Below are 17,038 nucleotides of genomic sequence, written 5' to 3'. Positions count from 1 at the left end.
ATAAACGACAAGGTAGCTTTGTTTTCAGAGGCATCCGTGTGGGCCTATCCAAGAGCCGTAAGTCATGGATCACTATACAACCAGGCAGTCGCCTCGGCGAGTCCCCAAACAACACAGCAACGCCACCAACTCCACGCAACCACATCATTCGAAACACATGAACCAATTCTAGCTTCGCAGCGCCCTCAACCTCTCCCCCAATCGATCCTCCCTCTCCTCCTCCGCCGCCGGTGCAGCCTTCAGGTCCTTCGCAGGCGTCGCCCCTTGCATCTCCTGACTCAACTCCACCCCCGCCTCATCCGCCACCTGATTCATCAACTTATCCACATCCTCCTGCGGCGTCGCGACGGCCGTGGAATTCGATGTCGCGTTCTCGTAGTAGCCCGTCGCGACGTCCAGATCTTCGAACTGCGTCTCGAAGCGGTCCATTACTGCTGAGATCTGGCCACGCCGTTAGCGAAACAAACTCGATGGCGGTAGCATCCACCTCCGTGATGTACACACCTTCTCAAGATCCATACTCTTCATCGCCTGATCCATCCCCTTGACCACATTCGCCATACTGCCCGTGACCTGCCGCATGGTCACCGCCGTCTGCACCTTCGAGCTCACAGCGTCGATCCGCGACCCCAGCCGTAGCAGATTGAGCTTCTCATTCTGTTTCCGTATCGCATTCTGCGCGTAGATCTTCGCAATATCGGAGTGGCCTTGTTGGATTGCCTGAGCGGAGCATCAGAAAGCCATGGTCATTGCAGGTCCTCTTCCTCGTCCCACGACATCCCCAGCTCGCATGGTGGTGGGTGCATATGCGTACCTTCTTCAACTTCGCCTTCTCACTCTGCTCATCCTTGCCTGCCTTCGCTGCTTGCCGGTTTAGCTGTTTCGCTGTGAACTATTCATCGACCCGTCAGCCGCCATTCCATAGCCAGCTTGCGCGGTATCAGGCCGCAGAGTGACTAGCCTTCAAGTTGAAGAGCGCCTTCTCTAGGCCTGACATCTCTGGTAGGAGTCGGAGCAGCCCAAGCTCGTGCGAGTAAGGGAAGTGTCAGGTCACACGAGCAGTAGTTGTCGCGCTGGCTGTCGGGCGGAGGCAGATGCTGTTCGTTCGCTTCTTGTGGTACTGCTTTGTGCAAAGGCGAGTCCGCGACGATCAAGGGCTGAGACACGTTCTCCGATTGGTATAGAAGGTTTGCTGTATGTTCAGACAAGTAGAACTCCAGATCTGGGTACAGGAATAGTACCTAAATGGAGGGACATGGTTGCTTGGCGGGGCAGGTTGCATGACGTGGGAGCTGCCGCCGTCTTCACCTTCTACTTCATGTTTGAAAATACAACCATATTTGCTACATACGCTTACTCTCTTCCCAAATAACTTACGGAATCATCGATCGTTTTGTGAAGGTGTGAATTGAGCGCACGCGATCTGTGCTGCACAGGATTCAAGCACATAACATCAATGTCCCGACTCATCATTACAGCCGCTGTAGGTAAACACGCATATGCTCGCCATTCCATTAACCCTCCCCTTATTCATCCTTCCTGTTTGCCCACGCATGCCTAACCCCGTACTGCTGGGTCGTAAGAGTGTTGCTGCAAGTTGTCAGAGCTGTCACTACTATCCACCGAACCATGCTGCTGTGGTTCCACAGCAAAACCTTCCACAGCAGCATCTCGACACAACTTCCCAGTAGAGGGAGCCAGACCTGGCGGAAGCGGCAGTCCATGCGGTATGTGGTCTGTATGTGGTTGCGGCGATCGCAAAGCCACCTCGGGTATCAGTCCGGCTTGCTGCTGCTGCTGCTGCCCCTGCTGCTGTCCCTGATCCTCCCGCAGATGCTGCTGCTGCTGTTGGTTCACCTGCTGCTCCCGCTGCCGTCGCTCTCTGAGCGCTTCGAGCGCCTGCTTGGCCGCCACAATGCAAGACGACAGCAGCGGGGGTCTGTCCGGTTGCTGTATGGTCTGAGCCTCACGGAGAAGAAGAAACGCCGCATGATACTTTTGCTGGGCAGGTATCTGCACGTTCCACATTTGATTGTTGTAGTTGTTGACCCGCGTTAACACTGCAGAGAGGTCTTCCGGGATAGGTGTAGGGCCAGATTCAGGGCCAGGGTTGGTGATGCTAGATCGCTCGTTGGGATTCATTTTGGTTGGAAAGGTGTCCTACATGCTGAGCGGACGGCACGGAATGAGTATATAAGTTGAAGCCAGAGAAAGAGACATAGTCTCTGGAGCAATCCGCACACATTCAGCGTTTGCTGCATCTTGCAGAGAGGTTTCTCATCAGATTCCTGTGTTGTGAAGCCATCGCATTGCTTCCCGTCGTTCTTTGTAGATTGCCGGTCCGTTCTCTGGCAGCCATGCATCTGTGGAAGCGCATCTACCAGCAGGAGCAAACTTTCTTCTGCGCCGCTCTTGCTGTGTCTGTGGACTCACGTCGCGCCCGAACATGTCCCCATCCTCCCCTCGCCCTGTGTCACACTCCCACACACTTCGAGCAATGAGCGCCCGGCGTGCTCGAAGTCATCCAATGTCAGATACACCTGTGCGCTGAGCCTTACCCACCAAGCGTCGCTGTGTACGGTGACACTGACTGCCGTGTTGTGTTCGAGTATCATGACACGCATGATTCACGCACCGATTCCTGCCACGGTGGCAGTCATTCGACCGTCCAGACCATCGCCTACAGTCTCAGCCGGGTGAGGCGGTAGCCGCACGTCTGTCATGCTACAATCTCCTTGCGTACCTCCTTCATTCTCCAGCACCTTCGTCTGCAGAATGGCGGCCACCGTTGCGCCTCCTTTCCTTGCCAAATTCTGCATCCAGCTCATGATAGCTTCTTCACCCTTTCGACTCCGCCAGGTGAGCATAGTCCGCCAAGCCAGAGCGGCCGGGACGCAGAGGCAGGGATAGTCATCCAAAGTGCCGAGAGATGCAAAGTTAGCCACAAACCCGTCGTGAACACCGAAGCTCGTTGGCAGCGTAGATCGTAATATCCACTGATTGCGTTTCGGCACGTACAGCACAGCGCATCCGCGTGGCACGTAGAGCCACTTGTGGCAGTTGGTTGCGAAGAAGTCTGTGTGCAGCTCGCCGAGATCCAGGGGAATCTGGCCGATGCCGTGCGCGCCGTCGACACAGGAGAACAGCCCGTGACGGCGGCAGATCTCAATCATTCGCTCAAAGGGCATGCGTACAGCTGGTAGGGAGTTGATGCTGTCGAAGATTGCAATTGGGGGATTTAGCCCACCCTTCTTGAGCTCCTGGATTGTACCTTCAATCAACTCGCAAAGACGGGCATCCGAGATGGGGAGTGTATAGTCGATTGTCTTGACCTGCACTGTGGTCGTCTGGGAAAGGTGCTTGACGGTGTTGGCGAATGCGCCGTAGATAGTGCTGAAGCAGATGATGACATCTCCAGGCTGAAAAACCAAGTTGCGAAGTACGGTTTCAAGGCTCGTCGTCGCATTGGGTACGAAGAAGCAGGTGTCGGCTGGTGCATGAAGTTAGTCGGCAATGGCTTTCCGGGACTCGTCGAGTAGCTTGGTACGGTATTCGTAGCGGATGCAGACATCTGGCCTGGCTTCTGTTCGGCTTGGAAGTTGTGGAAAGCCGATCTGATTTCGGTTGGACATGTTCCATATGAGCCTTACGAAGGTCCTGTCAGAAGACTGATGCTCGCCCAGGCCCTCACAGTGACACTACAGGGCCTCCAAAACGTGCTATATCGCAGAAGCGAACAAACAGAAATGTGCTTGTGGAGGTCAGCAAGTGAGTATAGTACCTACCGTGGTCCAAATTCCTGTATCCTGCATTAAACGCAAAGTGCATTGCAGCATCCTCGTCGCACTCTTTCATCTACATCGTCGCGCGTAAGTCTGCCACGTCGCAACGATCACTACAGAGTTTTGATGGCGAGCCTATGACCGTAGCTGGGGTTGGTAGTCAGGGCAGACCTTGGTCTGCAAAGACGCGGTACACTTTTGCGCCCATTAGCTCAAAACCCAGGAATCCGATGTGGCTCCATGGCCGGCAGTCAGATTCTGAGATGAGAGGTGAGGGCAGTGGGACAGATGCATTAAGGACACGACTTCGGCCACCATTATGTACCGCAGACACGACTTCTGGCCAATTAACCAGGCGCGCTCTCCAAGGTACCTAGTCAACCAGTCTATAACATCTTACCTGGGTATAACGTCTCGAAACTCTCAGCTCCGCAAGTACTCCTTAACCTTCTCGCCCCAGACTACACCTCGCTTGTAGAACGCCATATCTGGCACGCTTCCAGTACCCAAGCCGTCAACAGCATCCGCCAGAGCCGGACCCAAGCCCTCATCTTTGACCTCGGACAGCTTGTAAAGATACGTCTTGAACGCGAAGACCAGTGCATTCGTGTTCGGCAAGCGATGCAGCGTCTGTCTCTCGCACCGAAGCCTGCAGTCTTCAACAACGACTTCAAGCTTCTGCTTTGCAATCTCGTCTTCAATATTCGGTCCGCTGGCGTCCAGCGTCTTCGCATTCTCCGCTGGCTTGGGTGGTTCCTCATCACTGTACATATGGTTGCCACTTTCAGAGAACAGCCGATCGTTCGTCGTGATACTCCAGTTGACCCGCTTCACCGCTTTGCCTACCTCAAGCCTGGCAAAGAACCGATCCATAGAGCGCTCAAGTTTGCTTGCGTATCCCGGGACTGGATTGTGTATCGCTGCGAGAGGCTTGCCACACTTCTCACGCGTGCTGAAGCCCGAAGGGAAGCATGTCACAAATGCCTCCAAGTGGTAGACCGGCGATCCATCTGCCGCCTTTGAAGAGGGCAGAAGAACGAGGAAATCGGTATCCACGTTCTCTCCTAATAGCTCCAAGGCGTCGATTGATGAAGGTGCTTGAAGCGGTATCAGCTTGTCTGTAACCAGATTACGTAGGCCAGACCCAGTCTCTGCCGAAGTGAGTTTGTACGTCGATGGAAATCGCTTGGGAAGATAAGTTGAGATTATCCACTCATAGAGTTCAGCTACGGCCTTTTCCGCGCAAGGATTACACTGTCGGGTCGATGTGGGATGCTCGCTGATGAGGTTCCGACGTAGCTGGATGCGGTCGGCATAAGTCTTATCCATCTGTATCAGCTCAGACAGCGGCATATTCTCCAGGCCTGCAAAGCATTAGATAGCTTCAGCGTAACCAGAGAAAGTTGGCAGATACCCATCGTAAGGTGATATTTTGGTTTGAAAGGCCGGATCTTGATCGGCGCAGTGGTGAGCCATTCGAAAGATGTTGGCATAGATTGGATGTCGTCGTATACATCAATTCCACTCGGCTGTTTAGCATCTTCGTAGAATTGCTGTGCCCTAGGTCTTCTCAATCTTCGTTTGAGATGGTGATAAAAAGTTAGAGTGACAAGGATGATAAAGGCGCCTACGAGAAAAACAGGATTCACTGCGAAAATCCGTGAAGAAACGTTGAGATACATAGCTACTACATCCGTGTAGACAACCGTTACGTGTATAGAGAGGACTGTCTTTAGTAGAAGATATAGATACGACACTTCGAACGTACGCCTGATGACAAGCTCCTGCGGTTCGGCCAATCTCAAGGTGCGGCCGTCGCTAGCGCCTTCCGCATTCGGCAAACCGGTCCAGGAAAAGATATCGCGCCTGTTTGGCCCGAGTCTTACTGTCGTTCGAAAGAAGAGATGGTAGGTCCATCGTCCGCATCGCTTGGTGCCGCGAGACTGGAAGGCAAGGTCACCGTACGCGGCGGATTTGGTCAACGAGTTGCCATGCGCCAAGGTATTCGAGCAGAGCGATCAGATTGCGGATACGCTCGCCTTGGACACCGTAGAACATGTCGTCGTCGTCGTATCGATCGCGAAGGTAGCCCCGGTAGTACCGTCTACGGTTCGTACCGAGGTCGTAGGCCATCATAATCTGGTCGAGCTCTCCGTTGCTCATGCATTTGAGCTGCTCGAGACGGAGAGGCTCGCGGAAGAGGGTGGGTAGACCCCCATCCATGGTCAGCATTGGGTGTAGTTGTGCATTCGGTGTGTATCTGGATATGCGACCATTGACCTCAGCCGCTTGAAGGTTAGTTCTGGTTAAAGTATGGTTAGAACAAGTTTGTGTATCATAGCAGAAAATCTTACATCCGGATATGCTCACTACGACCACGTCGGCTCTCAAAGTCGTATCCATAGAAGTCGCGATTATATCTCTCGTCAACGCCGTAAGGATATGCCTGACCAGAAAGCAAGGTTGGTAGATGGCGCGACGTCGGTGGCAGGACAGCAAGATCAGTCATACTTGCTCCGATTGTGGGAGCAGTTCGCCATCTCCGGTCATCCATAGGCTCATACACGCGGTACCCGCGGGTCTCTGCCAACATGTCCATGGTGAAGTTGCGTGGTGTTCACAAACGCTTCGGACAGTGGCAGGAAGATCGGCATTATATGACTTCCCTTTGAGACGGTGAAACGTTACTCGAAACAAGATTCTCGAGTCCGGAGGGCATCGGGTTTGATGCGAACTTGCGGGTCAGCGCCATCGGAGACCGCCTTCTCGTGTGTCCCACGCGACCGTTGAACCAGACATTCATCTTCGTACGCACACGCCAGGCGGTGGACAGACAGGAAGTGATATGTTGATCTACCGGTACGCTGTGTAAGCGCCGGGGCGAGTGCCGGTATGCCGTGTACAACATGGTGAGCCGGAGCCGAGGCCGAGGACCGTCGTTGCCTCTGATGCAGCAACACCCTTGCAAAACCCGCGTAGGAATACACCTGACGAGAGGTGATTGTAGGGGGATCGCAAACATACCAGCAGCCTCGAGAGCCGAGGGTGGCGGACTCTTCCGCAATGGCTATAGGAGCGCCCCCAAGATTGCTGCTGAAGGGGACCCACGCATCTCTTGGGCCGCAATTACCGGTTACAAAGGCGATTGTACAACCTTTCTTTAGCGAGTATGCGTCAAGATACCTCGGGTGCGTTCCCAAACATGCTCTGGTACCTGCCTAACTGAGGCGGGTTCGGTTTGCAGAAGGCTGACCCGAGAGATGTCTCTGATAAGATCCACGGACGCGTGACTCACTCCTCGTGCTCGGGTTCCATTTGGGATTTGCTTTTCGCGGAGTCGCCGGGCAGGCGGTCACCTTCTGTCGTGCCGGCCTGGTCGGAATTCTCAACGCTTTGCGAGAGCATACCAGTAAGACTGAACACTCTACGGTGTCCACTCGGCCTCTCTGTCAGACTGCAAAACAGAATGTTAGTGAGACCGATGCAATGCAGGAGAGGAAACAACGCATCCGCGGCATAAGGCTGCGCATAGAGATTCCGTTGCTCGGGCTTGCGAAGTTGTGCGACCTTCGCCCTGGTTCTACAATAGATTGTTGTCTTGAAAGGTGTCACAAACCCTTATCAAATCAGCGCGTTGTACACTGTCATTACATGGCCGGGGCCACTTACTTGGAGCTCGTGGCCGGCGTCTACCGCGTGCGCGGCCACCCTGTAACTCAAATGTGATGAACCGCCACGCGTACAGTAGCACATCGTACACGAGAAGTAGTAGCCACGGTCCCACCGTCAAGAAAGCAAGGAGAAGCTATCAAGTCTTAGCTCGCCCTGTACCATTGCGAGACTGTTCGCGACGTACGAAGACCCGAGCCGCCCACAGCTCGATAATGGCGAGGTGAGGTGGAAGGATGGACCACAGACTCATGGTGAACCAAGGAGTCCGTACGTGTCAGACGTGTGTTGGCTTCCGAAAGGAGCTGTATGAGACGACTGCAGTTGGATACTCATGTTACATGCACCTGGTCATCATCTTGATGTTGGCGACGCGATTCTACGCCACAAGTGAAAGACGCCACAGTGACGTCGGCCTGTGCAACGATGAAGCTCGACAGCGCGAAGGAGGGGCGATTTGTTTGGTGATCGTAATCAACAACCCATCACACTTTATCTTCTCCCAGCGTCTGCGGCCTAGTGTTGACGCAAAGCCTACACCCAGCTTGTCCCTAGAGCACTGCGGAATACAGCCTGTGTATAGCAGCGACGAACGTTCAAAAGCAGTTTGAGGTCCCCACGAACGACAGCAAATAAGACACCATGGCCGAGCAAGAGGGCGCTGCTGTGCCGGCGCAGAGCAAAGGCTCATGGTCGTCGTTTTTGAAGGCAAGAAGAAATCCAGGGATTTTCACGCCATCAAGCTGACCTCGCTACAGTCGATAGCGACGTTTAATGGCGACCTGTCGACGATGACCGCTCCTGCCTTTATCCTTTCAACAACATCTCTCACCGAGTTCTCTGCATACTGGGCGGAGATGCCCCGTCTACTCGTTGCACCTGCCAAGGAGCCTGACCCGCAGAAGCGGGCAATGCTGGTCTTGAAGTGGTTTTTGAGCACATTGAAGCAGCAGTACGCGAGCAGAAACGAGAAGCTCGGAAGTGAGAAGAAGCCACTCAATCCGTTCCTTGGCGAGCTGTTCCTTGGCAAATGGGAAGATGAGGAAGGCACGACTCAGCTTGTGAGCGAGCAAGTCTCGCATCACCCTCCTGTGACCGCGTACAGCATCTGGAACAATAAGAATGGCGTCAGATTGGAAGGCTACAATGCCCAGAAGGCCTCCTTCAGCCGGACGATTAACGTTCGTCAAGTCGGCCACGCCATCCTGCATATCGATAAGTACGATGAGGATTATGTGATCACGCTGCCGGCTCTACACATTGAAGGTCTCATTACAGGCTCACCTTACGTGGAGCTCAACAAGAGCACCTACATCGTCGGCTCCAATGGCTTCACCTCGCGGATAGACTACTCTGGGAAGGGTTGGGTTTCAGGCACGAAGAACAGCTTGTCAGCAGTGATGTATCCTCACGGCAAGGAGAAGGATAAGAATGCCGTACTCTATACGGCAGAAGGTTCGTGGACAGATTCCTTCACCATCAAGGACGCGAAGAAAAACACCGTCGAGACCTACAATGCGAAGAAGGAACCGAAGACGCCGCTGAAGGTGGCGCCAATCGAAGAACAGGATCCGCTTGAGACGCGTCGCGCGTGGAAGAAGGTGGCTGAAGCGATTCAGAAGGGAGATATGAACGCCACTGCCCACGAGAAAACCCTTATTGAAGAGCACCAGCGCGCGTTGCGGAAGAGGGAAGCAGGCGACAAGCGTGAGTGGGAGAGACGCTTCTTTACCCGTGCGCAGAAACTTCCGGTCTTCGACAAGCTCATCAAGGAGGTTCCTTACGGCAGCTTGGAGGCGGACCAGACGAACGGTATCTGGGTGTTCGACAAGGACAAGGCGCTGAATGCTAAGCCGCCATTCTCTGCCCTTAGTGAGGAGCTGAAGGGCGGGTGGAAATGAGCGACCTTGTCCCGAATTAGCGGTGGCTGTCGACTGGACGATTCGTATGAGACAAAGGCGATGATACCCGCAGGATGAGCGAACGTCGGCGTTCGGTTTTCTGGGGGTTGGCATGATAACTGCGCTGGTGCGGCTAGGAATATTATCCTGTAACTTCAAGGCACTATGTCACACGCAAAAGCTTACACACCCGCGACGTTCTAGACGTGCTGCCAGCCTGCCTTCAAATCGAGGCCGGTCCCGACCCTTCGCCGGCCATGAGTTGCATATGATACCTTAGCCCACGGCTAAAGCGGAAATAATTCGCTCGACCATGTGCAGTCGTTGTCGCATGGCCCGCTCGAGCCGCCCCCGGTGGAGGCAAGTGGAGCACCCCGCACCGATCGCGGCAAACGCTTGGCTCAAACAAGCCCTCTTGTCACCTTCTCCACTTGGAGCATCGCGCATCCATGCGGTCTCGCTGACAGTTGTGCCGCAGGATGCAAGCTTAATGGTGTAGGTAGTGATCAACGTTCGGGTGTAACGCTGTAAGCGTGTGCCGTTGAGCCGTTCAAAATGCGCACGAGGTGAGCTGCGTTTTGTTCGAAAGCCTGTCGGTACCTCATATCTCAATTTCTTTGTCGTCCACTCATCGTCCCGCACCTGACCGTCTGTGATCCCACCATGGCCGACTATGAGAAGAGGGATCATGTGGTGGAAGACATCGTTGACCGAGTTGAGCACTTGGGGGCTAAGGAGGCCCGAGCCAACTTCGTTACGCCCACGCCTGAGGAAGAGCGAAGGGTCATTCGCAAGCTGGACAGCAGATTGCTGCCACTGGTGTTCTTCCTGTACATGCTTGCGGTGCTTGACAGATCCAATCTGGGGAATGCAAAGCTAGCTGGACTCACCAAAGACATCAATTTGGCCGGGCTGCGCTACAATTGGCTGGGTACTGTCTTCTAGTATGTCAAACGAAGCCTCATATGCGAGATTGACCGAGGATTACTGATGGTAGGGAACAGCATCGCGTACATCCTCTCCCAGTGGTTGTGCATGGGCTGGAAACAGTTCAAGCCGCACTACTGGTGTGCCGGTGTAGTCTTCTTCTGGGGTCTAATTGCTACTGTGCAGGCTGGAGTCACCAGCTGGCCCGGCCTAATGGTTTGCCGCGTCTTTCTTGGTATCGCAGAAGCCTGCTATGGACCGGGAGTGCCTCTCTACCTCACGTTTTTCTACCCACGTGAGAAGGTCGGTTTTAGGCACGGTATATTCATCTCTGGCGCTGCGATGGCGAACGCATATGGAGGGGCTTTGGCCTACGGCATCACGCAGATCAAAGGTCATCTCGCACCGTGGAGAATCTTGTTCCTTATCGAAGGATTGCCGACTTGCTTCTTCGCGATCCTGGTCTTCTTCCTACTGCCCGATGGTGTAATCCAAGCAAAGTTCTTGACCGATCGGGAGAAGGAAGTCGCTCTTCACTTCGTAGCGCGTAACCAGAGACTGGACGTCGGCAAGCCACAAGGTCTCCGATTCTCGGAAGTTCTTGAGGGGTTGAGAGATCCAAAGTCGTTTATCCCTGCCTTGTAAGACGTTCTCCTTCCGCTAGCAGATCATTCGTGCTGACTAGCAACAGCTGCTATTTCGGCTGCAACGTTTCATATGCCTCCTTGCCGCTGTAAGTCGAGCTCCACATGTGTTCGCAGACCCTGCAAAGGATGGCTACTGACAGCCAAGCAGATTCGTGCCTACCATCATCAGTGAGATGGGGAAATTCAGTCCGGCCACCTCTAACGGGCTATCTGCACCACCATACTTGGCGTGTTTCTTCGTGATCATCATCCTCTGCTTCTTTTCCGACTACTTCAAGATGCGAGGGCCTTTTTGTGCGCTCGCTGCTTCGCTTGGAGCCATTGGCTTCATCATCCAGGCTACCTGCACCACGACCGGAGTTCGCTACTTTGGCATCTTCCTCTCCGTGCAAATCTTTGCCTCCGTGGCATTGCTGCTCGCTTGGGTGGCGAACATTCATGCGACGGAGAGTAAGCGCGCGGGCGGGTACACTGTGCTTGCGACGATTGGGCAGTGCGGCCCGTTGCTTGGTATGCCTAGCGAGCATGATCACGATATGCGAAGTGTTCATGCTAACCGATGTATAGGCACGAACGTCTTCCCAGCTTCCGAAAAGCCGTACTACCGGAAAGGCATGTGGATTTCGGCAGCATTCTGCCTGCTTGTTGCTGTGCTCAGTGGCATTCTCAGCTGCTGGTTGATCTACGAGAATAGGAAGATGGAGAAAGAAGGCGTTCCAGAAGTGGAAGAGTTCGAGGACACTTCGATTGCAAGAGAAAGTGGAAGGCACGAGAAGCACCGTTACATCTGGTAGAGGGCGTGTATGGTTGATACCGAGTATGTAGGTGTTGGCCGAGTGCAATTTGATGAGAGAAATGCAGATCGATATGAACAGTAGCTGACAGGACTCTGTGCAAATTGTGCTCTCAACTTTCACTAATTTGCAAATACAGGTGACCTCGATCAACCGTTCGTTGAGTACGAGGATCCAGAGCGCTCTACAGCGATGGAATGCACTACACGTAGACCGCTGCGCCGCACCATGGAGTACAGAAAAGCAAGCACAGAACCGGCCACCGCTTCGGCGTCAGAGTGCATTGCACAGACAGACACTGTCCGCCTTTCCAATTGCCAAATGCGTTCCCACCTGTGTTGGGAATACCTTAAGCGCCGGAGCCATCTGTCTCAGGCTGATGTGAAGACAATACATCGACGACACGCTTCTCGGATAATAGTGTGGTGGGCCGGGGATCAGTGCTACTCGAGAACATCCTACTCCAAGCCGTCGCGGGAACAGACTGTTCACAAAGCGCACACGATCGAGCCAGTCAACACGTGACCGCGGCCTGTGTGCCTGCCCGGCAGAAGCGACCTTCTGTACCTGGAGATGCACTCTCTCAACGAAAGCCAGATATACTACCCAGAAGTGGTGAACCACAATGGCTATGTCATACCAAGCATCCCACATCGGCTGGCGGACTGGTGCATCAGGTTAGGACCCTCGCCAACTAACATTTCGAGCCCCCACCCGTCGCTCTATTCTGGGGCAATTGCGACTTTCTTCAGCTTCGGCGCAACATCATATAGATTCAGATAGGTACTTCACTGACACGCGGCAAACCTTCTTGGTACGTTCTGACGGTCGCTAACGTTGTTTCCTCCCGCCTCACAGGTATCCCATTTCCAGTTCAACAACTGGGCTGTTCTTAGCTGGTCAAGCCCGTATGCGGATTCACAATCGTCTGTAAATGCCCGATCGCCATCAGTTTACTCTACGCTTGGCAGATAACGTGGGTGCGAACCTACCAATAACGGACCCGGCAGCAGCAGTAGTAGCACAACCACTACAACGATCTCTACGGGTGTCAGGGCCTCTACCACTAGCAACATCAGCTCTTCACGTCCAAGCGCCAGCACCACTACAAGTATCGGCTCGTCAAGCTCGACTGTAAGCTCAATCTCTACCACGATCACTACGATCACCAAGGTGTCATCGAGCATCATCAACTCCACACGCACCAGTCTGTCGTCCGCCGTGGGCGGCTCGCCTGGCAGCAGTAGCCCGTCAACCTCCAGCAGCACCACCTCCATCTTGTCAATCGCAACCGCTTCAACCGCGACAGCCGCGACCTACGCCGAGCCCGCAGCCTATCCCGTTGTTAACGGCACAAGCTTCATGGACAACAACGGAGCTGTCTAAGACGTTCTTCGCGGTACGGAACCTTCGTACACACGCCCTGCTGGGATCTGAATCTCATTGCTATTGCGTCAACTTGCAGGCTACGATGCAACGACCGCGCCAATGCACCTGTATTCGGGCGTAGTGTTTCGATATTGCATCGCGACCTGTGGCGCTCCCGTCGGCTGCATGCACGTTTTGTACAACGGCGACTGCTACCTTAAACCTGTGGTCAAGAGTTACATCATTGCTAGCGCTTCGACACGGGTTGCTGCTAGGGTGTCATCGTAGAGAAGAACATGAGACACGAAGGAATGACACAGCGCATATTAAGAGCGGCACGGTTCGGTTGATATGCATTAGACTCCGCTTCCTTGAGCTTGGCATGATCGAGTCTGGTGTCGAATTGATATGACTGAGGCTGGTATCATTAGGTTTGGCATGATGAGCATGTCCTTGAGAGTATCAAGTAGTTGCAATCTGATGAACATGCAACCTTCGCCTGTGACCCTCTTCCTCCCATAGAGCCACGTAGCCCTCAATGCGAGCTGCTCATCCACACTCGTTGTCCCATGCTGACCGTCCACAACCGCCGTCTCCGCTTTGCAATTTGACTTATTTCTTCTGCATCAAGATGTTAGCTCGGGCCACAGAGTAGCACTCCAGTATGAGACTCACGCTGCATTTGCAATTGCCAGGGGTGCAGTTGCACGAAGTGCAGCTACAGTTCGGTTCGCCGCAGGCCATGTTGACAGGGCTGCTTGACTTGATGATAATGTGGGTTCGGTGTGGATTGCTTGAAGTCGTAAAACCGTTTGTGAGTTGACCAGAGCTTGGTGCTCCTTATGCTGATCGATGTTTTCAAGAAAATTATCGAATGAACGAGCTTCGGCGCCGTTATATAAACAAAGAATGAGCGACTTGTGCGGGTGGCAAGTGGGTCTGGTCAAGTGTCGCTGCCAACGGAACCCGCAAAAACCGCGCATCGGGCACAAAGCGCGCATAGAGCTACAGAGAGCTCTCGCGACGAGCTGTAGTATTGGTCGGTTTCCTCATATGCACTCATGCTGAGCAAGTTTTACACCAATCGTCAGTATGTTGGATTATCGTCGAGATCTAGCTCACCATTCGTTCGGAAATATTTGATGGTTGGTAAACTCGATGAATATGTACATACGAAAGCAAGCTGAATGTCACGATATGGCCGTTACGTATGAGTAGCATACCGCGCTGCTCCTTTCGCAACCTTTGCGGCAAGACCCACGCCTGCCTCGAGCAAGAATATTGCGGTCTTCAACGAGAGACCGATAACCGCCACGGCACCTTGTACGGGGACCGAAACATCGGCCGGCAGACCCACAAGCTCCTTCTGTGCTTTGCTGATAACCCTGGAAGACCTTCTTGACCATTTCTGCGACCTCTTCCGCGACAATCTCCTGCCCGGCTTGTCCGTGACAAACGGTGACTTCGGCGGAGGCTCGAAAGTTATGACTTCCTTCTTCAGCAAACCGTTTTCGATTGCAGCGGCGGCGAACAAGGCGCTGATGACTGTATCGATGATGAATGAGCCGTCGAGGGCAAGAATGCTGGGCAAGTCGATGACGGCAGCATCCCGTGCGAAATTTAAGGAGGCGAGTACCAGCGTCTCTGCAACGACGGCTGCTGAAGTTGCGGTGGGATGGTGTATACTGATTTTCGCACGCACGTCGCGGCTGGATTGCGACCTCAACGACTTCATGACGGTGATCGCGAAAGCGCCCAAGGTAGGATGAACTAGCTTATACCTCCCATCTTGCTCACCACTTGTCCGCCTCAGCTCGCAAGAATGCCATCTGTGAGCATGAGAGACAGCATCCTGCGCAAGCCGAACAGCCTCAGGTGATGCGGCAGTAGGATCGAAGGTCGCTATTTCACGAGCGATAGGTGAGTTACCCGCTGCTTCGAGTGCATTGACCGCTGCGGCTTGCGGGAAGATGGTAGTAATTTCGCACCCTTGAATCATGCCCGCAGCAAATCTGGGCTGCTCTGCTAGGCCGAAGTGAGCCGCCAGAGTGGGCGCGCCGAGCTGACCATGTTTATGTTTGTTGACTGTCAGGTACGTTGCTCTGTCTACCATTTGTGACGGCGACTGAGGGATCGTCTTCTCCATCGTAAACAACGGCAGTTCTTCCGACAAACCGATGCTGAGCGAGACGCCTTGTTCGTTAGGCTGATGTAGTACAAGTCGAACCTTCCTACTGGCCGCGGGAAGCTGGCCCGTTGACGCAAGCCAGATGGCTCGAATGTCGCCAGAGTCAGCAGTCGGTATGTGCTCATAGCCATCAACCAGGGCAAGGCCAGAGTCATAGCGTTTAAGCACAGGCGTCTCGACAGGACTGCTTTGCTTGCTGACCTTCATGCTCGACAGTGCCTGCGCGTATGCTTGCGGCGTTGGGAAGTAGTTCTGTTGCTCCAGTGACTTCGCATGGTCGTATTGAGGGAACATTGAGTGCATGGCGGCCGGCGAAGCTGTACCGGGAGAAACAACGCGGGTGACGCAGCTCTTGGAGCTGGCCGGGGCGGAACTCTTCGTGCTGATGGCAGAGCTCTTACTGCGGGTCAATGGCGGAGTGGGCGGCCGCGGTGAAAGCGAGGGCGGATACGGTAGTGGCGCTCTAGGTGAGCTGATGAATGTGGTCATGTCAGGCAGTGGCGACAACCGATCATCATCTGATGCGAACTGTGAGTCGGGAGTGGCTGGCGTTGGAGGAAGTTTGATAGCAGCAGGCGCGTCTCTTTGCAGACGCCTTGCTGACTGAGTTCGACGTGGAGATGTAGCGCCAAAGTGCGTGTTCGTCGGGAGTGGCGAGAGCTTGTCGTCTTCGTGGCCGGCAGTATGCTCGCCATACAATGCTGAGCTGCGCAGAACCAAGGACTCCGGCCTGCTGAGACGCCTTCTGGCATGCTGACGGCGTGGGACAGCTGCATTCCATTGCTCGAAGCCTGGCGAGGTCGGTGGTTCACACAGCATTGAGTGCTTGAAGTGGTCTGGCACTGGTCGGACCTGGGGAGTCGAACCGGTCATGACCTCCATAGCCACACCTATAAGACAGTTGGGCGAGTCGACTGCAGAAGGCTGTCGCGGACATCTAAGACTGCTTTTGCGAGTGGGTGGCTTTTCTGGCTGCGGAAAGAGATGAAGAGAAGCCGGAGCGGCCATTGCGAAACACTAACACGTCTTGAGAAGCGCAAAAAATGTGCAGACGAGAATGACAACTTTGGTAGTGAGTTGTGGGAAACCTACTGTGCGGGTGCAAGGGATCACGGAGGTCTTGTAGTCGGCCGGCATAGGCTGGTGAGACGGCGGTCGCGCATGGGTCGGGGGAGGATGTGTGGCGAAAATGGCGGTGAGGCACTCCACGAGCGCTTCGTACCATCTCCGTCAGGTTCACTGACTAGGGTGAGATGTGCTTCCCGACGAAGACGAATAGCGAAGGCAGATGGACCTCCACTCTAGTATGCCAGGACCGGACGTGCAGATGAGGGGACCTGTGATCCCTAAGCGCCGGCCTTTACGCGCTTCATCTGAATCACCTGATTGGGTCTATCCATCTTAAAACCCGAACAGTAGCCCCTGCTTGAGTGCACAGAGGCTTTCATGCCTCATGTAGGAGAGACGAACCCAAAGCAGGCGACCGCACGAAGGACAATCATTTCCATAAGCGCTGTGGCATTCGACAGCAGCGAAGTGGATGCAATGTTGCGACGTAGGTACATTTTGGTGCATGTAGGAAGAGTATTGACACTAGCCGCAGTAGACCAGGACGTTTACTTCTAGCGCAGCGGTATGTTTGGAGGAGATCGACAATTGCGGAAGGTGCAATGGAAATGTGTGGAAAGGAAAGAAAGAGTGAATGATGAGAAGCGATGTGAATGCGTTGCCGGGATCGTACTTCCGCTAGTGTACGGAGATC

General features: G+C 54.1%; 9 protein-coding genes across 9 annotated transcripts; 2 read left to right on the top strand and 7 right to left on the bottom strand.

The window, feature by feature from the left end:
* Nucleotides 1-10: 10 nt before the first annotated feature.
* On the bottom strand, nt 11-1,232 carry BAUCODRAFT_38000 (uncharacterized protein). Its single transcript, XM_007681684.1, has 4 exons — nt 962-1,232; nt 815-892; nt 505-720; nt 11-441 (listed from the first exon to the last, which is right to left on the bottom strand). The coding sequence occupies exons 1-4, from the start codon at nt 995-997 to the stop codon at nt 169-171; spliced, it is 603 nt and encodes a 200-aa protein (XP_007679874.1). The 5' UTR covers nt 998-1,232; the 3' UTR covers nt 11-168.
* A 232-nt stretch (nt 1,233-1,464) lies between these two features.
* Nucleotides 1,465-2,384, bottom strand: BAUCODRAFT_273361 (uncharacterized protein). The gene has a single exon (XM_007682091.1). The coding sequence runs from the start codon at nt 2,140-2,142 to the stop codon at nt 1,558-1,560; it is 585 nt and encodes a 194-aa protein (XP_007680281.1). The 5' UTR covers nt 2,143-2,384; the 3' UTR covers nt 1,465-1,557.
* A 45-nt stretch (nt 2,385-2,429) lies between these two features.
* BAUCODRAFT_569258 (uncharacterized protein) lies at nt 2,430-4,201 on the bottom strand (the record flags this gene model as incomplete). Its single annotated transcript, XM_007682090.1, has 4 exons — nt 3,743-4,201; nt 3,548-3,591; nt 2,636-3,490; nt 2,430-2,590 (listed from the first exon to the last, which is right to left on the bottom strand). The coding sequence occupies exons 1-4, from the start codon at nt 3,853-3,855 to the stop codon at nt 2,430-2,432; spliced, it is 1,173 nt and encodes a 390-aa protein (XP_007680280.1). The 5' UTR covers nt 3,856-4,201.
* Nucleotides 4,202-4,205: 4 nt separating this feature from the next.
* BAUCODRAFT_76636 (uncharacterized protein) lies at nt 4,206-5,275 on the bottom strand (the record flags this gene model as incomplete). The annotated part of the gene is made up of 2 exons (XM_007681725.1): nt 4,206-5,146; nt 5,197-5,275. The coding sequence occupies 2 exons, from the start codon at nt 5,273-5,275 to the stop codon at nt 4,206-4,208; spliced, it is 1,020 nt and encodes a 339-aa protein (XP_007679915.1).
* Nucleotides 5,276-5,437: 162 nt separating this feature from the next.
* On the bottom strand, nt 5,438-6,310 carry BAUCODRAFT_273345 (uncharacterized protein). Its single transcript, XM_007682089.1, has one exon. It carries the CDS (start codon nt 6,183-6,185, stop codon nt 5,739-5,741), a length of 447 nt encoding a protein of 148 aa, XP_007680279.1. The 5' UTR covers nt 6,186-6,310; the 3' UTR covers nt 5,438-5,738.
* Nucleotides 6,311-7,598: 1,288 nt separating this feature from the next.
* BAUCODRAFT_569252 (uncharacterized protein) lies at nt 7,599-9,352 on the top strand (the record flags this gene model as incomplete). The annotated part of the gene is made up of 2 exons (XM_007682088.1): nt 7,599-8,159; nt 8,210-9,352. Exons 1-2 carry the CDS (start codon nt 8,094-8,096, stop codon nt 9,350-9,352), a joined length of 1,209 nt encoding a protein of 402 aa, XP_007680278.1. The 5' UTR covers nt 7,599-8,093.
* A 663-nt stretch (nt 9,353-10,015) lies between these two features.
* BAUCODRAFT_77488 (uncharacterized protein) lies at nt 10,016-11,720 on the top strand (the record flags this gene model as incomplete). The annotated part of the gene is made up of 5 exons (XM_007681785.1): nt 10,016-10,296; nt 10,357-10,920; nt 10,971-11,012; nt 11,075-11,436; nt 11,494-11,720. 5 exons carry the CDS (start codon nt 10,016-10,018, stop codon nt 11,718-11,720), a joined length of 1,476 nt encoding a protein of 491 aa, XP_007679975.1.
* Nucleotides 11,721-12,414: 694 nt separating this feature from the next.
* Nucleotides 12,415-13,468, bottom strand: BAUCODRAFT_273205 (uncharacterized protein). Its single transcript, XM_007682087.1, has one exon. It carries the CDS (start codon nt 12,995-12,997, stop codon nt 12,674-12,676), a length of 324 nt encoding a protein of 107 aa, XP_007680277.1. The 5' UTR covers nt 12,998-13,468; the 3' UTR covers nt 12,415-12,673.
* A 546-nt stretch (nt 13,469-14,014) lies between these two features.
* BAUCODRAFT_273244 (uncharacterized protein) lies at nt 14,015-16,597 on the bottom strand. The gene is made up of 2 exons (XM_007682086.1): nt 14,263-16,597; nt 14,015-14,152 (listed from the first exon to the last, which is right to left on the bottom strand). Exon 1 carries the CDS (start codon nt 16,282-16,284, stop codon nt 14,293-14,295), a length of 1,992 nt encoding a protein of 663 aa, XP_007680276.1. The 5' UTR covers nt 16,285-16,597; the 3' UTR covers nt 14,015-14,152; nt 14,263-14,292.
* Between the last annotated feature and the right edge of the window lie 441 nt (nt 16,598-17,038).

The sequence above is a fragment of the Baudoinia panamericana genome, assembly GCF_000338955.1.
Source record: "Baudoinia panamericana UAMH 10762 unplaced genomic scaffold BAUCOscaffold_12, whole genome shotgun sequence".
Taxonomy (NCBI): domain Eukaryota; kingdom Fungi; phylum Ascomycota; class Dothideomycetes; order Mycosphaerellales; family Teratosphaeriaceae; genus Baudoinia; species Baudoinia panamericana.
This window is presented reverse-complemented; position numbering and strand designations above follow the sequence as displayed.

Excerpts from the sequence above, each read along its gene's own strand:
- BAUCODRAFT_273361 (XM_007682091.1), bottom strand. The coding sequence starts at position 2,142 with ATGAATCCCAACGAGCGATCTAGCATCACCAACCCTGGCCCTGAATCT.
- BAUCODRAFT_273345 (XM_007682089.1), bottom strand. The coding sequence starts at position 6,185 with ATGGATACGACTTTGAGAGCCGACGTGGTCGTAGTGAGCATATCCGGA.
- BAUCODRAFT_273244 (XM_007682086.1), bottom strand. The coding sequence starts at position 16,284 with ATGGCCGCTCCGGCTTCTCTTCATCTCTTTCCGCAGCCAGAAAAGCCA.
- BAUCODRAFT_273205 (XM_007682087.1), bottom strand. The coding sequence starts at position 12,997 with ATGGAGGTGGTGCTGCTGGAGGTTGACGGGCTACTGCTGCCAGGCGAG.
- BAUCODRAFT_38000 (XM_007681684.1), bottom strand. The coding sequence starts at position 997 with ATGTCAGGCCTAGAGAAGGCGCTCTTCAACTTGAAG. Across the intron at positions 893-961 it reads AGGCGCTCTTCAACTTGAAG|TTCACAGCGAAACAGCTAAA; the intron begins GCTAGTCACTCT and ends GTCGATGAATAG. Across the intron at positions 721-814 it reads AGAAGGCGAAGTTGAAGAAG|GCAATCCAACAAGGCCACTC; the intron begins GTACGCATATGC and ends TGCTCCGCTCAG.